Raw genomic sequence first — 26173 nt, forward strand, 5'->3', positions numbered from 1 at the left:
AGGCAGCTAGTCATCACCACCCACCGCCAACTCTTGGACTACTCTTTTACCAACGAATAGTGGGATTGACCGTCACATTATAGCGCTCCCATGGCTGAAAGGACGAGCATGTTTGGTGCGACCGGGATTCAAACCCACGACTCTCAGATTATAGGTAAGGAGAACATGAAGTTGCACCGATAACCTGTTACTTAATTTTGTTTTCTAAGGATGAACATCGTAAGAAATGCATTTTTATTACCAGATACATGCAGCTATCACTCTAATTAAGAGTATAAACGACGTTGTACAAACATTGAACTTGCGTATGTCTTTTTCTTCCTGCATTCTTAAGCAACTTAAGTCTAATATACCGAAACAACGCTGAAGAGCACAACAAAAAATAACTCTAACCAATCGTGGTCTTTTGTACAGTTTATTTACATAAAATAATTCTCTAGATTCTGTTTCATGTGTGTTCTTTGTTAACATAATATAGTTATTTTATCATGGTAGGATTCTCCTTTCTTCTTAACGTTAAGACTGAATATTTAGTTAAGTGTGCTACCGCACTCGTTGTGCATAACACAAAGCATGTTTCAACTTTCCCTTGTGTAATCGGCATCTTGAACTTTCAACATCCTAAACTTGTCTAATGGCCCGGCATGGCCAGGTGGTTAAGGCACTCGACTCATAATTTGAGGGTCGCGGGTTCGAATTCCCGTCACACCAAACATACTCGCCCCTTTTAGCTGTGGGGTTGTTATAATGTGACGGTCAACCCCACTCTTCGCTGGTAAAAGAGTAGCCCAAGCGTTGGCGGCGGGTGGTGATGATTAGCTGCCTCCCTCTAGTCTTACACTCCTAAATTATGAACGGCTAGTGCAATTAGCCCTCGTGTAGCTTTGCGCGAAATTTAAAACAAACAAACTCGTCCAAAGCTCGAGTTTAGCAAAACTACCTCCACAAACTTTACTCATAAATACACAAACAATAGCAGATAGACTTCTACATAGTACAATCAAATATTTCGATAAAAATTGGAGAAAAAATGAACTGTTATGCGAACTATACAGATATTGTATACATGATGAAGAGAGACCTAAACACCTCTCCCCGATTAATTTATGCCTTAGATCATTAAGTTAAAATCAATAAAAAATATATATATAGTATTATAAATATAATGAATTAGTGCTAAAACAAAACAGGCCACCTATGATCTAGACTTTGAATCTGAAAGTACAATGTACATGGAGATTACCCTGAAAAGGGCCTGATTAATGCTCATCACTCTGGCCCTCAAGTACTAACTATAAATATACCAAGCAGTCCACCCTAACAATGGAAAGGAAGGAGGAAGAGGTATAGTGAATCTGACCCTCCCGGGTATACAAAACTTATATACCCAAACAACTAGAGAGAAAGCTAGAGGTTTGGGGTTCATTTAACCTTGCATCCATCCACACTATTACTCTTAAGAAGTTGGCTGAGGCTTTAGTCTTTCGGGTTCCTTAAATAATAAAAAAAAGCACAATTTGTGGCCATTGGTGCTTAGATCGAGTATTTTCAAGTATGATGATTTTAAATATCGTTGGAACTTTAAGTATGACGTATTTTAATATAAACGACTTAAATGCCAACTGTCATGAGTGCCATAAGTTTTTCCAGTATAAAGAGTTATTTACGCATGAAAGTAAACTTGGTAGAAATTTCTTCTATGACAACCATCTTTCTGGAGGTACACAACACGCATCATGGCCCTACAGCGTGGTTTCAGTTTGAAACGAATCTGTGGTAAAAATATAATGGTTAAAACTTCCTTCTGCTTTTCATAATCTACTTGGGTGAACGTTTTTGCCAACCCTGTACTTTAACTTAAATTTCTTCGTTAATCGATTCATAATGGACGACTTGAGCGAGACCTAACATGATTGTGATTCACTTAACCTTTTAGAACTGAACTGAATCATTAAACTATCATTTGTTATTTGTGTGGTACTCGTTTTTATTGGCTGCGTTATCATGACGTAATAAGCTCACCCAAAGAAACAATCTAAATATTTAAGTTATTTTATTTCGCGCAAAGCTACTCGAGGACTATCTGCGTAAGCCGCCCCTAATTTAGCAGTGCAATACTATATGGAAGGTAGCCGACTAGTCATTATCACCTACCACCAACTCTTGGACTACTCTTTTACCAACGAATATTGGGATTGACTGTCACATTATAACTCCCCTAATGTACCAGACCAGTACGTTACAATAGTTATTTTTCCTGAACACTTGACTATTTAAAGAATTGTAGTTTTCCTTCGAAATGGATATGAATTTGCACAACTTGGCTGTTCTTCATGCAGTTTTTAAAATGCACAACTATGCACTAAAATTAGCACCTATTCACTTATGAAATACTTTTAAAGTTGGACCAAGATAACTGGTGAAATTTTGGCTCTATTGTAATTTGCAAATAAAATGGCCCTCTGGTTTTTGAAATCGCAACGTAATGACATTTATTTCTGTAGTATCTTCTATTAAAACTACGAAAAAAATACAAATTTCTGAAGACGTTTTATTACCAAATCCTAACGAAATTAAACTAGAATCTCTACTTATTCAACAATTCCCATACCTATGTAAATAACGCATTTGTGTTTGTCTTTCAATTTTCATGCCCCATGGCATGTTTAACACACATATAATTTATTAAACAAAACTAATTCTTACGGGCTTTCTAGACTTCAGATTCAATACGTTAAGATTTTTTAAACCACGTGTTTATCACTTTGTGAGTAGTCGTTCCGACGTGGCCTGGCATGGCCAAGTGTGTTAAGGCGTTCGACTCGTAATCCAAGGGTCGCGGGTTCGAATACCGGTCGCACTAAACATGCTCGCCATTTCAGCCGTGGGGGCGTTATAATATTACGGTCAATCCCACTATTCGTTGGTAAAAGAGTAGCCCAAGAGTTGGCGGTAGGTGGTGATGACTAGCTGCCTTCCCTCTAGTCCTATACTGCTAAATTAGTCACTGTGACAACGTTTCTCGGTCTCTTATTAGGTGTGTGGGTATATTTTTGTCATATTCATGCGACTAAGACGCCTAATGTCTTAGACGTTTAACCATGGCTCGTGCTGCTTTATTGTAGCAGTTTTACAGAGGATGATGGGTATTCTATAATTTATTGTCATTGAGTTTATCTACGTCGCATCCAACCCAAAGTTTGGCGAGTTACACTCTCATTGTTAGCTAACAAAACGTAATCCAAACCCTAATGTAACTGAGACTGCATAAGATAATCATCTCTTGTATACAACTGAATTTTGTAATTTTTAATCTCTATTAAACAAACCACTATAATTACAAAACAATTGGAGTCTTAAAATGTAGTTATAATATTTTAAGTACTTTGATGTTTAGAATAAGTTAGAATAATATCAGTTCGATTTTTTAAACTTCGTTGAACTACGTCATTGTATGTTTTTTGCTTCAATAATACTTCTCCATTAAACAGACTATTTTTACTACGCTATACTAGTAGGGATTGTTGGCTGTGAAAGCTTAGTACTATAGTCTAACGAATTGAGCTCTTATCAAGCAATAGGTATGCATGGGGTTTTATCGCCACAAAAACTGCTATCAGTTTTAAAGTTTTATCGATTTGTCATCGCAAAACTATGAATTTTCCACTCATAAACAAGAAGAGAAGTAATTAAACTTCGAATTTAACTGCCTCTTCAAAATGTTTATTTTATTACTGCCGTTTAAGAAACTTACCTTCAGGTCCCTAAAAAAGATGGTGTTCCTGGCCCAGTCGACCTGAGCAAACAAAGACTGATCAATCACTTTGCACATCAGTTCAAAAAGATCAACTTCACACTGATTATAGGTCTGACTTTGAAGAATGTCGAATAAATGTCCCTGCCACTCTTTGTCATCTATAAATGACGTTTGAAATTCTCTGATAAGATCGGGTATGTTGTTTCCTCCTGTCGCCAGAGGAAGCGGTCCTGCTGTTGAAGGACCAGGATCGCACTGGTAAGGTTTCGGTGAATACGTCGGGTGATGAATAATCGGATTAGGGGGAGATGTGGTTGGATGGGAAGTGGTCATCCACGTTGTCCTGCTGAGATCCCTGAGATGAGAAACGGAAGGATGCTGCTGTTGGTTTGCTAGTTGTGAGAGGCGAGATGTGTGATACTGGGTGGAAGATTGGAGAGATGAAGACGAATCTGGAGAACTGGTAGAAGAACTGAGATGGGGAATTTGAATCAGTTCTTGTTTCACCTGAGTTAGATCTGGAGAATACATTGAAGATGCACCTGCAGGTACTGATACTACTGGAGGTAGAAAAGGATTGGAAGATCCCATTTCTTGTGGAGGCGATAAACACCGTGAATGAACAGCCTGCTTCTGACGTAATAACTGTAACTTTCTTGCCCTGTCTCGCTTGTACATTGGTCCGAATTTGTTTCGACCTCCTCTCATTCGATCTGGTCTCACAGCTGTTGGAACGAGAACAGTTGATGAATAACAACCCTATGTGAAAAACTTTGTGTTATGGATTTGTCATCAGGATTTTTAAGAACTTTTTTTACGAAATTTCACAGAAAGTACTTGTCAAAAACGTGTTAATTATGTCCATTCTGTCTACACTTCCATGTCACTTGTATCAATATTTTAAATTATTCCCATATAACTTAATGTATCTATAAACTAACTTTTAACTGTTTTAAATATTGGCTTCACTCTTGCGGGTTTCATTTGGCGTTTTTTTTTATACCTAAAAACTGAACATTTCAACAATCGCTACATTTTTTTATTAGCACTATAATAATCATGGGGGAAGACATTCGTGTAGTAATGGATAACGTATCGTGTATAAAAAAAAAACCCACAGGGTCTTATGTTTCAAACTAGTAATCTGAGGGTCGCGGGTTCGAATCCCCGTCACATCAAACATCTCGCCCTTTTAGCCGTGGGAAGTTATAATTGATGGTCAATCCCACTATTCGTTGATAAAAGAGTAGCCAAAGAGTTGGTTATAGGTAGTGATGACTAGCTGCTTTCTCTCTGCTAAATTAGGGACGGCTAGCACAAATATCTGTCGTGTAGCTTTGCGCGAAATAAAAAAACAACAATCTATAATGATCTCTGTACCCAGGGTTAGGGCGTATGCGCTCGAAAGACGAAGTGTACGCTTTCTGTGTGTACAAGATACAAGTACGTGGATTAACTTTTCAACAGTTGAAGCATTTTATAACATAACTAAGGAGAACGTCACTGCTGTAGATGGAAAACAGAAACTGAATATGGTGTTTGTTAAAGGACGACAAGTTGACAAGAGTGTGGATTCTTAGAGTTGGGTTGAGCTTTAATACTAGAAATAAATAGTTTTTTTGTCTAATAAAGAAATGGGATTACCATGGAATCATTAAAAAAACACTTACGTCTTTGTACTAATTAACAAAGTTAAAACGAAAGATGTTTCTTAATTTTTAAATATTTATTTTGGGTTGACTTGTAACTTAAAACCTGATCGTAGGTGTGTGCTGAACACGTAAGTTAGTCCCAGTTTCAGGATGTAGCTAGCTGACCAACTGTACACCTCGTTAATGTCTCAGATCTTGTCCTTATCTCCTTGTGTACTTTACTTCACCAACAGATGGCGATGAAATTAAACACAAACTATTCATTGTTTTTAATCCGGTGGTAATCCTGAGGGGGTAATGCCAGAAATAGGGTTTCGATACCCACAATGGCGGAGCATAGATAACCACTTGCGTGTCATTCAGCATAAACATTCCTAAGTTTTAAGAAGAAACGCACTGAACTGAATAACTCCTGTAACGACAGCGGCAAATTTTTTTACAGTAAGACTATTAGATTACTATTGTTCCAATATTTTACTCCTGAACATTGGTTATAAAGTTATTTAAATTCAGATAATCAAATTATCAGTGTTTCAAATTCAGTGGACTTTACTTGTGATGGTTTGACCAAATTAGTAGGCGGGGCTACTTTTTAGGATGCCCAGCGAGGGTCGCGGGTTTGAATCCCCGTTACACCAAATATGCTCGCCCTTTCAGCCGTGGGGGCGTTATAATGTGACGGTCAATCCCACTATTCGTTGGTAAAAGAGTAGCCCAAAAGTTGGCGGTGGGTGGTGATGACTAGCTGCCTTCCCTCTAGTCTTACACCATTAAATTATGGACGGCTAGCGCAGATAGCTCTCGAGTAGCTTTGTACGAAATTCAAAACAAAACAAACATTTTGGGAAAATGAGGCAGATAAAACGTCTGTGTGTTTGAGAGGGGTGTTACTTTAGATTGTATATTTGGTTTTCAGTAGCTTTTTTTTATTTCTTGATCTTCACGCGGTTTTAAACTTTCTACAAAATGTTCCTTACGTTTCTCTAGGTTTATTGGATATTTACATCAGTTGAAGTTTATTTTGTATGTTAGTCTATTGTTGTTTATAATGAGATAATTAAAGTGCTGGACTTTAATCCGAAACCAATGTATTATCATGACGTTTGCCGATATTGTTTTGATAACTTAACGTTCCATAATCATTATACATGATCGCCCTTTCAGCCGTGTGGGTGTTAGAATGTGACGACCAATCCCACTATTTTAAACAGTATTGCATCTCAAACTTCCAATCAGTTCTTGTTTTTAGAACGAGTTATTTGCATATAGCCGTCCCTGATTTTGAAATGATAGGCTAAACGAAGGACAAGTAGTCAATAGCCCTCAACCGAGGCCTTGGCCTAGCGCGTTAAGGCGTGCGCTTCGTAATCTGAGGGTCGCGGGTTCGCGCCAAACATGCTCGCCCTCCCAGCCGTGGGAGCGTTATAATATCACGATCAATCCCACTATTCGTTGGTAAAAGAGTAGCCCAAGAGTTGGCGGTAAGTGGTGATGACTAGCTGCCTTCCCTCTAGTCTTACGCTGCTAAATTAGAAACGGCTAGCACAGATAGCCCTCGTGTAGCTTTGCGCGAAATTCAAAAAAACAAACAAACAATCCAATTAACTTGTTCAGTTTGTCAAGTGGGTGAATTTATCTTAAATTATTATCGTTTTCTTATGATGTAATTTTGAAAGCGTATGAAAAAGTGTTAAACATTTAGTTGTTCACATGAACATTTGAATATGTCGCTCGTATGGTATGAAAACACAGAAACATTTCAATTACTAAAGGTTTGGACACGGCTGTGTTTTTAAGGCTAGTTTTTCTACTTCTTCCACCCCCCCTCTGAATCATTAAAATCAACTTCTCTACTGACATTGAGTTAAATCCCCCCCAAACAGTCGAACACGAGATAAGCTATGTATAGCTATAATCGATGTTTCTTATCGAAAGAGGGCCCGGCATGGCCAAGTGTGTTAAGGCGTTCGAGGGTCGCGGGTTCGAATCCCGGTCGTACCAAAAATGTTCGTCATTTCAGTCCTTTCCTCTACGCTTACACTACTAAATTAGTAGCCTACAACCAAATTTCATTTAAAAAGCCCCCCCAGTATCACGTCTGCGGACTTGCACACAAAAAGCCGGGTTCGATACCCGTGGTGGGCAGAGCACAGATAAGCTTTGTGCTTAATTCTAAACAAACAAACTTATCGAAAGATATGTTCTCTAGTCATAATTTTACGGCTTAAACTGTAAAGGACGGCAATAAAAAGCAACTTTACCGACTTTTTTAAACAGAAAATTAACTTTATTACGACTGAAACTCAGATAGCTCGTCGTTTTTTTTTTTTCAGGTTCTGACATATTTCATTATGAATATTTGTAGGTGCCTCCAGGCTAACCAGCACTCCCAAAAATTAGGTCATGGACAAGTGTTAACGTAGTTGTAGTTAAATGTACACTGTACAAGCTGTGTACGGTATCAGCACGTACTAGTACCACGAGACTGCAGTATTGCCTCTCGTCTTGTACGTTTTCCTAATTTTAGTTTGCTTTACTTCTACGTTCTTGCCTAATGTTAAGTGCATATGTAAACGCCTTTAGGCATATTTTATTTACAACCATGTAGTCTGCAGAAACGACGTCTAAAAGTAAATATCTAAATATGGTTGTGCAACCAAAACGAATGTCCGCCATTTTAAACAGTATTGCATCTCAAACTTCCAATCAGTTCTTGTTTTTAGAACGAGTTATTTGCATATAGCCGTCCCTGATTTTGAAATGATAGGCTAAACGAAGGACAAGTAGTCAATAGCCCCTCAACCGAGGCCTGGCATGGCCTAGCGCGTTAAGGCGTGCGCTTCGTAATCTGAGGGTCGCGGGTTCGCGCCAAACATGCTCGCCCTCCCAGCCGTGGGAGCGTTATAATATCACGATCAATCCCACTATTCGTTGGTAAAAGAGTAGCCCAAGAGTTGGCGGTGGGTGGTGATGACTAGCTGCCTTCCCTCTAGTCTTACACTGCTAAATTAGGGACGGCTAGCACAGATAGCCCTCGAGTAGCTTTGTGCGAAATTCCAAAACCAACAGTCGTCGAACCAAACTGTAAGATTTGACCCTAACTCTTGTAGCCCACTCGTAGCCCCAAAATGGAAAGTGCATTTTGGGGTCGTCAACCGGACGCGAACCATGTTTTTTATGGTATTTCCAGTCTGGACAAACAAACCCGTGGGCCACGCTTAGCTCATTGATCTATATACGGTTGATAATATTAGTTTAGCAGTTTCTTCGAATAAAGATTATATACATTCATGTACCTTCCCAACAAAGCTTATTCTAAAGCAGATATATAAGAGTCTAAAAGCTAGACTTCATTAAATTTTGAATCACGTGGTGGATTATTTTAAAAAACCACTCACTCAGTTTTTAATAGCTTTCGCAACCTCTTATCTGAAAGATGCACAAAGGTCAACTTGAACGCTCTATCTAAGACATGTGGCGTGCCTGTTCATGGCTGTCTAATACTGTGTTGTGAGGAAACACTTTGATTTTGAAATAAGATTTATTTCCAAGTGACAAATGTCCAGTAATTCCTTGTATATTCCTCACAATAGATTATTGTTTCGCATGACAATATCAAACACAAGAGAACCTAGGTTCCACATTAGCCAGTTTTATCACTTCCAAATTTTCTTTACTGTGCAACTGATTCATCTTCCAATGTGTAGCCTTTGTGACCCGAGTGTTCGCAGTCGTTACAACAGCAGTGCCGTTTTAGATTTTTCTTTCCTATGGTTTACTCCTGACGTTGGTTAGTTTCATTAGCGGAATTTAAAGTGTCCACTTTAATCGTTTTTAGTCTCTTACGGCCTATTGGTCTTAATTTACTTTGAACTTTCTACCTGACTTAGAGAAGAGTCAAATGACCATTAGTCATATTTCTTGGCGTAGTTTACTTTTGCCTTACATGTTTCGTCCTTTACAACGGATTTACAACGCTAAAATCAGCGGTTCGACTCCTCTTTATCTCCGTTGGTTGCAGCTACCTCAGGCGCTTTGCACCACAAGTCTTTAATTATCAGCATTACAGATAAGGGAAGTAGTGCCTCCCCCTCTAACCAGCACTGAAGTTTTTACGTAAATCGAACATTGACTAAAAATGTAGATGTTGGTTCTTCCCAATCTCTTCCCAGAGTACTGGGATTGGTCGTTCGACTTTCTTTGCCTCTATTTAAATCTCACTAATATAGAAATCGGTGTTTGACTTCTAGAAATGGAAGGAGTCACAATTTTTGATTATAGTCCACCCATTACTATTTTAGTGAAGTAGGTTATAAGAGAACCGTGAAACCTTGTAAGTGTTGTGAGATTTGGTATAATAAGCCTAAAGTGAAGACGTTGTGTGAGATCTAGTCTATAGCCAAGTGGACAAAATTTATCATCAGTAAAAAAACCAAAAACGATTAAGTTTTAAATTTTAAATCATTTGTGAATTAATTAAGTTAATTTTGTTTTTATTATTAACTTCATACCAAAAACGACAACAAAACTAAACCTCTTCAATCAACGAAAGCCCCTAAATCAATAATTTTTTCCAATTTTGTTGTCTATACACTTCATTGGTACTGACTGTTGTATATACGTAGTTAATGTAATTTTTTTTTGCTAATGATTCTATGCATACGTCACGAATGTTATTAATGATCATTTCTGATTCGTTGTTAGTAAAGGTTAGTTAATTTATTTCGCTTAACTGAAATGCGAAGTTACGATATACTGGGGGGGGGGTGGAATACTTGTCCAATTACTTCTGACGGGCTGTGCGCTAATCTCGTAATAAATACTCCTAATGATTCCTTGGGCACAAACGGTAGGTGTGAAGCAATATTCTTGAACAGACTTTTAATAAAGAGATTAATGAGACTTAAGCCCCAAATAGCTCGGGAATAAATTATTTAAATATTGGGGTATGCTAACAGTAAGGAACCGGCATCTTTTAACTTTGTAGCAAAATATGGTAGAAATCTTCAGGGGCTATTGTAAAGTAAATATGATCGAAGGATGATAATGTGGATGGATATTCAAACCAGTATCGTTTAACTTTGTGGCAAAATGTGGTAGAGATCTTCAGGGGCTATTGTAGAGTAAATATGATCGAAGGATGATAATGTGGATGGATATTCAAACCAGTATCGTTTAACTTTGTGGCAAAATATGGTAGAAATCTTCAGGGGTTTTGTAAAGTAAATATGATCGAAGGATGATAATGTGGATGGATATTCAAACCAGTATCGTTTAACTTTGTGGCAAAATATGGTAGAAATCTTCAGGGGTTTTGTAAAGTAAATATGATCGAAGAATGATAATGTGGATGGATATTCAAACCAGTATCGTTTAACTTTGTGGCAAAATGTGGTAGAGATCTTCAGGGGCTATTGTAGAGTAAATATGATCGAAGGATGATAATGTGGATGGATATTCAAACCAGTATCGTTTAACTTTGTGGCAAAATGTGGTAGAGATCTTCAGGGGCTATTGTAGAGTAAATATGATCGAAGGATGATAATGTGGATGGATATTCACACCAGTATCGTTTAACTTTGTGGCAAAATGTGGTAGAGATCTTCAGGGGTTATTGTAGAGTAAATATGATCGAATGGTGAAATTGTAAACGGATATTCAAACCAGTATCGTTTAACTTTGTGGCAAAATATGGTAGAGATCTTCAGGGGCTATTGTAGAGTAAATATGATCGAAGGGTGAAATTGTAAACGGATATTCAAACCAGTATCGTTTAACTTTGTGGCAAAATATGGTAGAGATCTTCAGGGGCTATTGTAGAGTAAATATGATCGAAGGGTGATAATGTAGATGGATATTCAAACCAGTATGGTTTAACTTTGTGGCAAAATATGGTAGAGATCTTCAGGGGCTATTGTAGAGTAAATATGATCGAAGGGTGATAATGTGGATGGATATTCAAAGTTTTATAGCACTACGCCTGGGAAGGTATAACTGTAAAATAAAGTGTCTATTAGAATCTTAAATATTTTTTAGTTTGACGTTTACGCCAAGTACACGTGGTCAAACGTAAAGGTTAACGTCCTCTTGTCTAACAGTCGAAGATATTCAAGATTCGAAGCTAATGTAAATCGTGACATCCAAACACCAGAACCCTAGTGCTTGCTATACACGGGATTGACTGTTATACGTTCCCTCCTTCCCCCCAATTAAGTTGGGGGGCATTTTGTGGTATCGCACAAATTAGAACCGGACTCATCAGTTCTTTAGGCCACAAGAGAATAGTATGGGACACTTAACGTCGGTTTTAGATGTATTGTCAGCTTTGTCTGTACTTATATCTGAATTAATCTTTCACAAATATTGTACACACTCTATACTGTGACAAATAATGTTAAGGGTGTTTTTGTAAGACTACTTTTCTTTATTGGTGGTAAGCAACATCTGAAACAACCATGTTTCGCTGGAAGTACGTTGAAAATCTTTTATTACCTTGAGTATGGCATAGAATGTTTGGAACTGTTACGAAACATACTCGGTATATTTCCCGCAGTTTCAAAGAAATAAAGCCTTGCCATTAGAAAATTTTCTAAAGTTTCAGTTTTAGACAATGCTTTACCTTATAATTCACTTCAATAAAACTCTTTCAGTATGTAGGTTATTTTATCTTAAATGTCCCACAAGCTGCTTACACAGCTGAGACTTGAGCGTGTAAGTAGTTTGAATGCGACATATTAACAACAACGCTGTGACTTTTTGGTCCAAATATGTACCTACTTTTGAGACCAGACGGCCAACTTGGTTGGATAATGATGAATCAACATCACATGGAAACAGATGCTGCACATTTAATTAAGCTGGCATGTAGCCTTCCCTTGAAGACCAGGAATATATAGCCAATACTGACCAACACAATGGATATACATAATGGAACGGAGGTCGCAGAAGTTTGTATTGTGCTTAATCGCTTCTACTAATGAGTGCATGTTAAAAAGAAGATATATCCAGAAAGTGATTATTGGATGAGTAAACGGAGCCACTAATGTTGGGTCCTTCGTCTTGCTAGAATAAGATCAACATCTGGATACAAAAGGTTCCTTCAACTGTAGATCTGACATGTGGATAATGGTAAGTCGAACTGGAGAACTAAATTAACCCTAAATTTGCTAAAGAGAAATGACTTGCTTATGTTTCTCTGGTTGTTTATCTGAAACTCCAGCTCAGTATAAAACTGCTATTCTAGCAGTTTAAAAACAAACAAACAAACAAACACAGACTAAACTGATGCTCTAAAACATAGAACTGTAATTTCTAAGTTCTATTGTGGAGAGGAATGAAACCTTCACGAATCCTGATGGGATGGCAATGATGATAGCTTGGCAACATCTTAGGACCAAGAAAAGTACTGCAGTTTCCCATGTTTTGTATCATATCAGTGAGTTTTTGGTTGACTTCTTCAAATTTGACATACTGTTACTGATTCTCGATAAAGCATAAAGTTTCTTCAGATGAGGGTAAGAAGCACAAGTTTTATTAGAATGTCTATTATTGGTGAATAATGATATATCATTGCTAGATGCTGATGATAGTGAGATCCAATGTCATCGAAGTTGCAAAAAAAGAATACAATGTGGATATTTGTGCGAGTTGTACGCACGTGGCCTTTGAAAGCAGATGATATATGGTGAATAAAATTTCAAGCAATTACAGTCTTTATGAAACACAAACAATACTAGTTCCCTACTATGGTGGGACAATCTATTGTTAAAAAAATAGGTTAACGTTTTAAATTCAGAGGAATGGTTGCACATTACATGTAATATTTGAGGATTATCACTTAGTCGTACGTTGTCGTAGAGGTCCATATTCACTGAGACCTTGGACAATAATTCAATGTCCTGGCCATCGAAACAACACTTGCTATTTGTACCACGATGATCTCAATGCATACAATAAAGAATGCACTAATTGAATAATGTTTCAGTTAACACTTAGTGAGGTTTAGAATGAGCAATAAAACCCGTATTTAACATATCTCATTCTTAGCATGCGCAGAGGTGAAGATTAGCCTTGCTACAGTCGAGAAACATGGGCTTATGTCAACTGTGGCACTGAATTAGCAACATTCAATTACTATGTCATGGCTCTCAATCACTACTGCAACTGGTCCCCCTAGGACTTCTTAAGGGGAGAGGTTCTCCACACCTTATATGATGCAAATACTCTAAGACACCAAAGTGTTTCTTGTACCTCTCCAAGTTGGCAGTAGAGCGGTTTCATTTAGAGCTTTACCGGATAAAACCCTTCTATTTGGTCATCTAGTCTTCATAAGAATTAATGAGAAGAGATTGTCTTGATTAGACTACCTGTTGGTTGGTTTTAACTCGTTTTCTTTTATAGCACTCGGGTGATAATTTAACTTAACTATTTTTTAAGTAGTTGTTTAATTTTATCTTTAGTTTTTTACTTCGTTGTTTGATGCAACTACTCAAGTTACTTTTTGCCAGTATACACCAACAAAAACCACCATTTTATGGGTGATGTGATAAAGGTGTATTTTGGTCACTACATTTTTGTATTGATATTGCATTTCACCGCATAACACTTCCATTTATAAAATCCTCAACCAGCTTTTGTTACTTTATATTATATTTGTTTAAAAAAAAAGTGCAACTTTAATTTTAACTTCACCTTTAATATGAGAAGTTAGCTGGTTTGTTTCTGTTTTTTTGTTTGTTTTAGAATGTTTTCGAATTACGTAACTTAACATCCGACGAAGTAACCTGGAACCAGCTTTGAGGTTAACTCTCTAGTACATGTGATTTGCCCACCGTGGCAAAGTTTTGTGTTTTACTTTCTGAATAAATGCTAGTTGGAGATTACACATTCTTTACTGTAAATATACTTACGATTATTGTTGTTTTGCAGAGTACCTGTTAAAGTATGGTAATGCGATCCTATTTGATAATGCCACATATAAAGGAGAATTTGGACCATTACATTTCTGGGTAAAAAAGGCGAGACTCGAACTTAGTAACTACCAAACAATGGAGAGAAACAAGGACTTGTGAAAACAATAGAGGGCACAATTAGTGAACCACAACATCTATGGGGAAAATTTAACCAAAATTACCAAATAATTCGAACATTTCTTAAAGAGCTAAATTTATTTGGTCTTTATACTTTACGGACCATCGGCCTTTCTAATTCCCTTTTGATTTGTTTTAGCACTTCATACAATGTTTATCAAAACTTACGCTAGGTGCGTGACGCCGCTATTCTGACTTATTAAACTACAACTAACCAATCCTACCGAGGAAAACTTTCATAAACTGACGAATTAACTTGAATAACGCTATGTAGCACAAAATTTGTTCCTGGAGAGTATGTGTTATTTCTTAATTGCTTATGTTGTAAAAGTACAGAAAATGGCCATTATTCCCTTCAAACTTTGCTTTTGTGACCTGGATAATGAAATTTAGAAATTAACCTATTTTATATGTAAAAACGGGCAAATTTGCACATAAGGTCTGAACAAAACAGCATATGAATCAAGATTTACATGTATTTATACTAAAGTTATACAAAAATGTTCAGAAGTGAGTAGTTTTTCGAGATTTGCGACTGTAATATAAATCACTTTCACGTATCAGCCCCCAAATACAGTCTCTCATCGTGTTTCCATTATACGCTCCCAGGTCACAAAAGCAAAGTTTGAAGAGAAAAATAGGTCTTTTCCATTTACTTTAGACGTAAGCAATTGTGAAATAACACTTTCTGTCCAGGAACGATAAAAAGTAAAAATGTTGTTACATCGTGTAACTGGTATCAGATGCTGGATGAACTTTTTTATATTACAGTAATTAAAAAAAATCGTTTGGTTAGTTTTTTAGCAACCGTTAATTTTAAATAATATAAATTCGAAAGAGCAGTACTCGCCAAATACATCCTGTACTTGCATTCTGTGCCCAAAAGACACTTGAATCTCCAAAACTCGCGTTACAGTCGTGCAGTCATTAGAGGCTGTGTGTAACGTCACGTATTTTCCATGGGTTTTCTGACAGTGTATATTGCCATTGGCAACGGTAACACAATCGAAATTAATTATTTTTAACTTTTTGCGACCCGTTGAACTTTAAACTTGTAATTAAGTTTATTTGTTTTTTTTTACCTGCTTTTGTAGAATTATTTATTTTGTCTTTTTATAGACTTTTCGGTTTCAGCATTTTTTGTTTTTCTTTTGCGGCAATAGCCGAGTAGTTTTGCGCCACAAAACGCTAAACAAACGTAACTAAAGAAACCACGTCTTATCCCCAACATAAATGTACGAAATTTAACGCTTTCAAAATATTTTAACACATACGTACTACTTACCATGACTCATTCTTAGCAACAAGTAACGCAGGTCATTCTAATACCTTGGCCTGGCATGGCCAAGCGCGTTAAGGCGTGCGACTCGTAATCTGAGGGTCGCGGGTTCGCATCCCTGTCGCGCCAAACATGCTCGCCCTTTCAGCCGTGGGGGCATTATAATGTGACGGTCAATCCCATTATTCGTTGGTAAAAAGAGTAGCCCAAGAGTTGGCGGTGGGTGGTGATGACCAGCTGCCTTCCCTCTAGTCTTACACTACTAAATTAGGGACGGCTAGCACAGATAGCCCTCGAGTAGCTTTGTGCGAAATTCAAAACAAACAAACAAACAAATCTAATCACTTAAACACGAGTGTATATCTAGTGATATTTTGTAAATAAATGTATACATATAAAAAAATGGGTTACAGGTTTATGCAGTGTTACGAAATAGTATTAAAGCGTTCGACTCCTAATCTGAGAGTCGCGGGTTCGAATCCCCGTCGCACCACACATACTCGCCCTTTCAGCCGTGAGGGCATTGGGGGCGTTATAACATGACAGTCAATCCCACTATTCGTTGGTAAAAGAGTAGCTCAAGAGTTGGCGGTGGGTGGTGATGACTAGCTACCTTCCCTCTAGTCTTACACTACTAAATTAGGGACGGCTAGTGAAGATAGCCCTCGAGTAGCTTTGTGCAAAATTAAAAACAACAAAACAACTACTGATTTCACGTGTGACGAGGGCGGGGGAGGTATCGTATTAATAATTGCTTTCCGTACTAGAGGGCTATAAGGCGACTTATAAGAGTGAGAGTCAAATCTCAATTTTGTTTGAAGAGAAAAAAAAAATTAAGTTTCAAGATGGTGGCGTTGATTAGTTACGTTTTATCGGCAAACAAATTGCGTAAAAGTAAATAGTTAAATAAATATAACTTGGCGACAAAGTTTCAATCTAGGAAATTTGTCCACAGTTAAAGATAACATATGCCAACGAAGCTCCTAGATACAACGTGTCGGGAAGCTGACCCGTAATATGAATACTAAAAACGTATTTGTTATCGTAACAGTGACGTGTATGCAGTTAAAACAAAAAGGCACGTTTTAGAATCTAATCATACCAGATTCTCAAAAGTTAAGATACCTCGAATGTATAGGTGCGGTAGTGAAACGTTTGTTAATATCTCAGGATGACTCATACTATTATTTAAGTGACATGATTGATTCTTAGGACTGTTCCTTAACTTATATATGGCCACAGAAAATTGAGTTTAGACAGGCATGTAGACAGAATAACAAACTTGTATTTCTAGAATATCTTCTAAATTATAGTTTTAGAATAGCAAGACAGTTTAGTAAAGGAATAACTTGCTAGACTGTCTCGCTATTTTCAAATCAGAATTTGACGATTCGCGTTTAAGTGTTTTTTCTGTATGTTTTCTTTGTAGCAAAGCCACATCAGGCTATCTGCATCCAGCGAGGAGAATCAAACCCTTGAGTTTAGCGTTCTAAATCGGAAAACTTGTCGCTATCGAACCGGATGACCAAAGGTTTTTTATTAATCATTTATGGAACTAAACACCAAATGAACTTTGTACTTCTTTACCATCCAAGCTATAGCAGCAATGCCCTCTGTAGTAAAGACTTAGTATGAGGAGCTCAAGACCAGAGACGTATGTTTCCTCTTTCTGCTACTTAATCCAGTTTATTTATAAACGTACTTTCAGCAAGGACAAAGCAACAGACAAATCGCATCAAATAATAAATACATATACCTGTTACGAAAGTAGGTAAGTAGGTTGTTTTTTTAATTGGTCTCTGGTCCAGGGGTTGGGTGTTGCCACTAAATCCTGTTGCTTGACCTTGAGAAAAGGCCATAAGATGGTTAACTTCAATCACTTAACTTCTCACTCTTGCATTATCTTGCGTTTTTTTATTTTTTTAATGCCAATAAATATTTAAGATTGGCCTTCGTCATGCGGGTGAAAAGGCTTAGCAATGCAAGCTACTTTTAAATTTATCATCCCTAGTGGGTTTCCTGAAGATCACATAGCATGTTTTTCCTAGAGGTTTTAAGTTTCTAAAAAAGGTTGAGTTAATTTGTCAAAATATTTATAGACAAAAATATTTTAACACAATCACTTCTTTTTGTGGTACTTCCTCCTAGAGGTGGATTCCTGTATGCGGTGAGAGGACCAACCAGTGAACGTTCTGTACTTTATGTTTGCCTTCACTGGGATCTGAAAATGCACCAACATGTTTACCGTGAATGACGACTCGTGAAAGGTGGGAGGGAATTCTGGTAATTGAGGGGTACAACCTCAACATACCACTTTGGCCTTGAAATCCTGTAGAGGAGTGGCCTTGGGGTGCCAACCCCCCATAAGATTAATCGTTTAGTCCTGTTGAGCTAGGGTCAACTGAATACTAGTTCTTAACTGATGTTATGGACATTGTGTCTGATGCAGGTATTTGAGTATGGTGCTCACGAAACCCTGGCGTTGCTGCAGTGTCCTTGTTTGGGATTGTAGTACCTACCCTCATTAGATTCCAAGGGAGGTGGGGTTGATGGGCACCGAGTAATCCTCTCTCAATTATGGACACCCTAATCCTTAACAAATAAAATAGTAAAACAACAGCTTATAAGTAAACGACCACACATAGACGTAGCTATGTTACCATAGTTACCAGCACCGTCTGATCCTGTACCTAAATTTTCTAATCATTTAATTCTTTATCTGGCAAATCCTTAGGGCAAATGTCTCCCTTTTCATTCAGTAAGAATTAGAGAGATTTGCTGGTCCGTCAAAAAGTTGATATCTTAGTGGAAACATCCAAACCAGAATTCACTGGACTCGTGAATTCTAAGGCCATTGGGGACATACCCATTGAGGTTACTCCCCATGCTACTCTGAATTCCTACCGAGGAGTGATTGTTAAGAGGGATTTAAAGAACACCCCCGAGTATGATATTCTTGCTTGTTTCTCTTATGTTGTGCACAAAGACTGAATTATGTTGCCGACCAATGTCTTAATTTGATGTTTCCATTGCCACGTGCATCTGCCTTTATCAAGGCAGGTTATTTGAACAGCCGGGTACAGCCATACATTCATAACCCTCTTGGATGTTTTCTGTGCCAGCGGTTTGGTCATTCAAAGGCATCGTATCATGTCATGGCCTGTAATGTGTGCTCGTTCTGGTTGAAAACACCATGGACACTTACGAGTGCGAACTGGGCCCTCACTGTTAATTGTGGTGGTTCACACCCCTCTTACTTACGTGGGAAGAGGAGAAATAAATACAGCATTTTACAGAACTTATTTTGAGGCTCCAAAGTTATCGTCCACAACTTCGTCTTCTTGAAGCTGCCGTACTACATGCCACTGCTACAGTGACGGTGCAGACAGATCTTTCTGTGCCTCCAACATTCTCAGATTGTGAGAAGTCTTCGCTTATGCAGAGGGAAAAAAAATGGAAATTCAACCCCTACTCCTGTCTGTCTCCAATATTCTTTCCAATGACCGCCTGGGTCCATTTCCTTTAGCTCCAGCTTTTAACGTCTCCTCTAATCCACCTTTTTTGGCTTTGATAAGTAGAACGAATATTCGTTCACGCCCTCTGTCATTGCAATACACGTCTGCTGAGAGAAACCTGCCCCCTCGACCCAGGATAGGATCTATGCATGCCAACAGATCTCTCTAATAAAGACAAATAACGTGGTCGTAAATTGAAGGGTTCTCCTTCACCTAAATACAAATGGCCACATTAATACATTGGAACTGTCTAGATTTTCATTCTCATGTAGATAACATTAAGGTCTTGATTCGTATCACCTTGTATCTTTACAGAAAACGTTACTGAAGCCTATGGATACAGTCACCTTTCGGCAATTTTTCTTTAAACAAGAATGACAGTTTGTATGATAGACGAGTGTATGGAGTGGTGGCGCTACTGGTTCACTGGCATTTGCTCATCCTTTTTTGGAAGCTCGATACGCTCTTGGAGGCCATCGCCATAGGTGTTTCCTTGGGTCGTACCATCACTGTTTATCTTCTCTACATGATTAATCAGATCTTGTTTCTCTCGCTGAACAGTTGATGTTTCCCTTTTTAATCGTGGGAGACTTTGATGGACAAAATCCTCCTTCGGGTGATACTGACATTGATGGAAGAGGTTGTTCCATAGAATGTACGCTCTTGGATCATAACCTATCTTTCTCGAATATTTGTTCTTAAGGTTAACTTCATGCGCCTCGTAAGCCATTAATGTATCCATTTGCTTCTTTTCTTGGAGGGTTGACAGTGACCCATGGAGCAACAATAATTTTCCTATAATTTTGAGAAAGATTGGCTGTGGTCGCTGTTAGTCGACCTGTGTGTCTTTGTGGAAACTGGACTGGGCCAACTCGCCCTCTTTCACTGCCATTGATAGACGACTGCGTGGCAGCAGTGGCTGCCTGTATTGTCCAGATGGTTGGTCAATTCCTAAGTCCTCGACACATCTTTATGATTATAATCACCCCTTTACACTGGTGCAACTCAATCTTGTACAGTTGGCACGCGGCTGCTCACGATCAAATATAAGCCCCGAGAACTTTGACTCGGGAAACACTGAAAGGACGTCACTGAAACGTAGCTTTGAATTAGGGTATAGACCCAGTTGGTGACAGAAATGCACGCAACTGATTTGGGAGAAATAAAAAATAAAACCGTTCACTGTGGTCCACTTCAACGAGCGACTGAAGCTAACTCTCAATAAATCTCGTATTCGACAACCTACATAATATATAGATGTCGTCGACATAGAAACCTTTTGCAGCAGTAGTAGAAAATTAGTGAGTAATAGTATTGATTTTGAGATTGAAAAGTTTAAAGGGGAAAGGATCGAATCCTAACGGACTTGAAATGACATGTTGAGTTAAAAAAAACAATAACAACAAGAACAAATAGCACAACTAAACTTAATGTCGTTTTGTTCTTCTAAACAAGCAAATAGTTTGTTTGTTTGTTTGTTTTGAATTTCGCGCAAAGCTACTCGAGGGCTATCTGCGCTAGCCGTTCCTAATTTAGCAGTGTAAGACTAGAGGGAAGGCAGCTGGTCATCAGCACCCACTGTCAACTCTTGGGCTACTCTTTTACCAACGAATAGTGGGATTGACCTCACATTATAACGTACTCGCGGCTGAAAGGGCGAGCATGTTTGGGGTGACTGGGATTCAAACCTGCGACCCTTGGATTACGAGTCGAACGCCTTAACACGCTTGGCCATGCTGGGCCCTACAAATAGCTAACACACATTATTTTCCACTGAGTTTCTTTTGTCATAGAATAACAATTGCAGACAATACCACGAAGTTTCCGAGATGGTTTCTAACTGTACGTATTTAAAGAACGAAGATGAACTCGAGTTCGATTGACTTTCCTCAGTTCCATAATGAACTATTCAATACCTACAATTTTCATTCTATGGCAAAAACGAACACGATGAGCAAGAATGTGGGTAAAACATAAGAACGTAGCTCAGAATTTCTACTTTACTAATTTATGCGGAGGACAACATTACTCTGAATCAGCCGGACATAGGTCATCACAGGATGGCTTCGGGGTGGATACCGTGATGTGGACCTCTTTCGTACCAAAAAAACCAAAACAAACTACAACCAACCTTGCATGCATCTAACCTAGTTGCCCAGAGTACATAATTATCGACATTTCTGTACGATTCTGTATGACAGTATATGCTGGGCATAATCAGTGTGTTTTAAATGGCCCGGCATGGCCAAGCGTGTTAAGGCGTTCGACTCGTAATCTGAGGGTCGCAGGTACGCATCCCCATCGCGCCAAACATGCTCGCCCTTTCAGCCGTGGGGGCGTTATAATGTGACGGTCAATCCCACTATTCGTTGGTAAAAGAGTAGTCCAAAAGTTGGCGGTGAATGGTGATGATTAGCTGCCTTCCCTCTTGTCTTACACTGCTAAATTAGGGACGGCTAGCACAGATAGCCCTCGAGTAGCTTTGTGCGAAATTCAAAAAACAAACAAACAAACAGTGTCTTAACTCTTCAATTAAATCAACAACAACTAACTGGCGAACAAACCCCTAAAAAGGGGCTTCATGAGGAGTGGTTTTGATGCCAAATCACCATAGTTTTGTATTCAAACGTTTGTCAATAGAGCCTTAGGCATGTCTGAAAATGTGCTGTTCGCAGTGAGCCACATCGGTTTGTTTAGAATTTCGCGCAAAGTTGCGCGAGGGCTATCTGCGATTAATAAGAGCCGTGTAGATAATGGAAAAAATTACGAACCAAATCGAACCACAAATTTAAACATTATCGGTAGGCATATTGAAATGATGGTATAGCTTGCTGACTTTCAATTTTTTTTCTAAATTAAAGTAAAACTTAAAGAATAAACAACCAATGTAAAAAAATATAACGGATTTACCATTATACGTTTAGCTTACTACCTAAGTTTGTTTTAGCATAGTTTTGTATGCATGTAATTGTTGGATGTGTAGTTCCCAAATCCCACCGTTTCTAAAAATGTTGAAGATTCTTGAGAGTAAGAATCAACGATGTCTGCTTTTACGAAAAGGTTAGCGTGTTTTCAAGCATTGTTGAACAGTCCAGAAATCTTGCTTTAAAACTAAAACTAACGCGCTAAGAGACAGTTTTAATTATTATTAGTAAACTACAGTCAGTGTGCTAAAGGCTTCATTAGTTATAATTGTGATTAACGCTTAGTTTTGTTTTGAATTTCATACAAAACTACTCAAGGAATATCTTCGCTAGCGGTCCCTAATTTAGCAGTGCGAGACTAGAGGAAAGGCAGCTAATCATCACCACATACCGCCAAATCTTGGGCTACTCTTTTACCCACGAATAGTGGGACTGACCGTCACATTATAACGCTCCCACGGCTGAAAGGGCGAGCATGTTTCTTGTGACGGGGATTCGAACCTGCGACCTTCAGATTACGAGTCGAGTGCTTTAACCACCTGACCATGCCGGGCCTTAAAGCTTAGCAATCGGAAAACTACAGATATTTGACCATGAACGTTTAGATTTCGAAAATTACAAACCGTTCAATTTAAGTTAATAATTTCAGTCGTTAGTATTTCTACGAGAACATTAAATATTTTCATCAGTAAGAAGTCGGCGGTGTTAGGCCAACAAAGCTAACCTAAGCAAGGTGTAACAATATTAATTCAGAATTAATTTACTCATCGTGGATCTGAATCGTCGAGAAATATTCAGTAAAGACTAAATATTAAAACTCGTTATTAGCTATAACATTGTAAAACTTTTGTATATCAGCCATTATTTGTAATAATCGTTACTATATACTGTATTGTTTTTGGTTGTTTGTTTTGTATTTAACAATTGTATTAATAAAATAAAAAACTTCCGTAACATAATAAATCTGAGACTACTCCAAGATGATTAATTACAATGCTTAACGAAAGTAATATTAAAAGTTGATTTGTAAGTAATTTATACTTGCAAACAAGTCGCTTGTTTAATGGACCCCATTGTCCACCACCGGTTCACTCATTTTAAAGCAGAATCAGTGATTGGTTGGTTGGTTTGGTGTTTTATGGCGCAAAGCAACTAGGCTATCTGCGCCAGAATCAGTGAAGACGGATAAATGTAGATTAACGTTTTATGGTAACTTATCCAACTGGTTTTTAAATGTCTGCTGGCCATGGGCCTTTTTAATTATATTCGAGTTTTATCTAATCAAGTGGGCACTTTAGTTTTTTTGCTTGTTTTTCTTATAGCGAAGCCACATCGGGCTATCTCCTGAGCCCACCGAAGGGAATCGAACCCTGATTTTAGCGATGTAAATCCAGAGACTTATCGCTGTACTAGCAGGAGGCTTTAGTTTTTTAGAGCTTCACTCTTACGTTTTTACTTTGGTACAGATAGCCTAGTTTCTTTGCCCCATAAGCCACCAACTAAACATACTCGTGCAAATCTGTCTAGCGTTATCGTGTTTAGTTTTTACAAGACACCGGGTTTTCAAATTATTTAACTTTTATCTGATTTCTGGGAACGGTTTAGCTTATTTTCTTATAGTCTTTTATTTTACCTTTTAACCTATTTACTGCAGATCGTGTATTTACTTTGTGTCGTATACTCCCAAACAACAAACTAATGGTTATTTTCTTTACGTTATTTAATCTAAAGACCGAAGGTAACTAGAACTGACTATTTGTAGTAAGTATAATTACACTGATGAACACCTTTCTAAACGAAGAACGAGACCAAACGGTACTTATAACGCTGGAATCAAACCCCGGTTGAAGTTTGGTTAAAGGCCTCGAGAATAGATCATAAAAATAATTTGATGTCTACACACATGGTACTAACGTTTCTATCATTTTTAACCACATATAAACATTTTATGAAATATTAATTTAAAATTAAAAAGGAACTAAAATTTGTAAGATAACATGTTCCCAAAGACTCTGTTGTTGTTGTTTTTAACCACTCTTAGGTTTAGATACAACTGAATTTGTTTTTCGTTACAAAGTTTTGTGGATAGAGCTCTAACATTCTCATGTTCACAACCACCATTTTTCAATTCGATAATAAATTCACTTATATTCTTGCGATAGATTATACGGATTGAAAGTTTTATGTTATCGCGACCTTTTAAAAACATTCAAGACTAAACTTGCCCGAAATAATATTGAAATGAAATTAGTGTGTAAACCATTATTACTTCTACCTCCTGTTAAATAATATTTTAACTACATTGGATAATAATTACTTGTTAATACCATACTCTACAGAAATGTTATATATCTTAGTTATTTCATTCATAACGAGCATGGAGCATAATACCTGAAATTAACAGAAATAGTGTATACATTTATTTACATCCGAGAGACTTCCTTTTCGTTTGTTTTTTTTTAAACTACGATTTTACAGCCTGTAGCTAGGCCTACAATTGTTACAGTTGATACGTAAAGTAAGTAGAACTTTGTTACACACCATATTTAACAATTTAAATTATAAATAGAGTTTTGTGAACAGCATAGGTATACTTTACGTAATAATAAAAAATAAAATTCATAAAAAAACGGTTTTTGGATGTACTTTGGGAAAACTGCAAGAAATAACAGTTTAACGTTGAACTTTTGTTAATAGATGCCGCAGGAAGGAAGAGTGAAAAGTAGTACAATAGTACTAGGTTTAAATATTCAAACGATATTCTTGAACCCGTAGTTTAAGAAAATAACTAGTTTTTGTGTTAGGTGAATATCGTTTCTTACTGTTAATAACAATATTAATTATATTACTTCGTATACGAACTGTTATTTCCCTAATTTAAATTTTCAAATTAATTTACTAAGCCTTACACTATGCCTAACAACAAAGGATAATACTTATGTATTTACTTACATTTGAGAATTTCTAAAGCCTACTAGAGGGATTTGCACTTTGATATATAATATAAAACGATCTTAACACTTCCGATATCATGTATATTTTAATTTAAAAGTTATTCTAATAGGAAATATTTGTGTATATTAACAATGAGAAAGCTGTAAAAACATAGACGTTGGATATATGTGGAATGTAAAGGTCGTTTTGTTTTCTAAACTTATTTTAGTAAATACGTATTTAGGACTAACACACACACACATCGAAACATATTCTGTTAGGTCTGTTACTTGCTAGATTGATTTAGTTTGGTTTGTTTTGAATTTCGCGCAAAGCTACACGAGGGCTATCTGCGCTAGCCGTCCCTAATTTAGCAGTGTAAAATTAGAGGGAAGGCAGTTAGTCATCATCACCCACCGCCAACTCTTGGGATACTCTTTTACCAAAAGGCAAGCATGTTTTTGACGGGGATTCGAATTCGAAACCCTCGGATTACGAGTCGAGTGCCTTAACCATGCCGGATTAAATTGATTTAGGTTTACTTCGCTTCAAATATTCAGCTTGCTGTAGTCTGAGGAAAATTACTAAATTATACAAAATGGAAGAATTTAATATTCAAATAATTAACTTAATTAAGATGGTATATCGGATATTGTAGTTTTTAAGTGACCTACTACACAAACCACTCTCTGTTTGATCGTGTCAGCAGAATCCACATTCTTTATCTATCGGCAATCGAAACTGGGTCAACTTTCCATGTCGTCTAGCTCTGTTGAAGTCCACGTACTGTGTTTATAGTTACAATCAGATGAAGCCAGGGTATTTTCCTGTATGATCTAAAGAAGGCGTGGTAATGGATGATTTTGTATTTCTTTTAACTTTTTTCAAATACATCTGACACTATTTTCCAATCAAGCAACAGTTAAAGAAACTCATTAACCAGGAAAGGCACTGCACAGAACGTAGTGGACAAGTTCCACAAGTTTAATTCTAAAAATATAAAACGCACATTTATATGTAACA

The 26173-nt window shown here is 37.5% G+C and overlaps 1 protein-coding gene across 1 annotated transcript in view; it reads right to left on the reverse strand.

The window, feature by feature from the left end:
• LOC143228877 (nuclear hormone receptor FTZ-F1-like) overlaps nt 1-26173 on the reverse strand; it is a 47996-nt gene that overhangs the window by 19427 nt on the left and 2396 nt on the right. The window contains exon 2 of the mRNA XM_076460302.1: nt 3755-4482. Within this exon, the coding sequence (XP_076316417.1) occupies nt 3755-4482 (728 nt within the window). The remainder of the gene's footprint in view (nt 1-3754; nt 4483-26173) is intronic.

Source organism: Tachypleus tridentatus, chromosome 10 (genome assembly GCF_004210375.1).
Source record: "Tachypleus tridentatus isolate NWPU-2018 chromosome 10, ASM421037v1, whole genome shotgun sequence".
Taxonomy (NCBI): domain Eukaryota; kingdom Metazoa; phylum Arthropoda; class Merostomata; order Xiphosura; family Limulidae; genus Tachypleus; species Tachypleus tridentatus.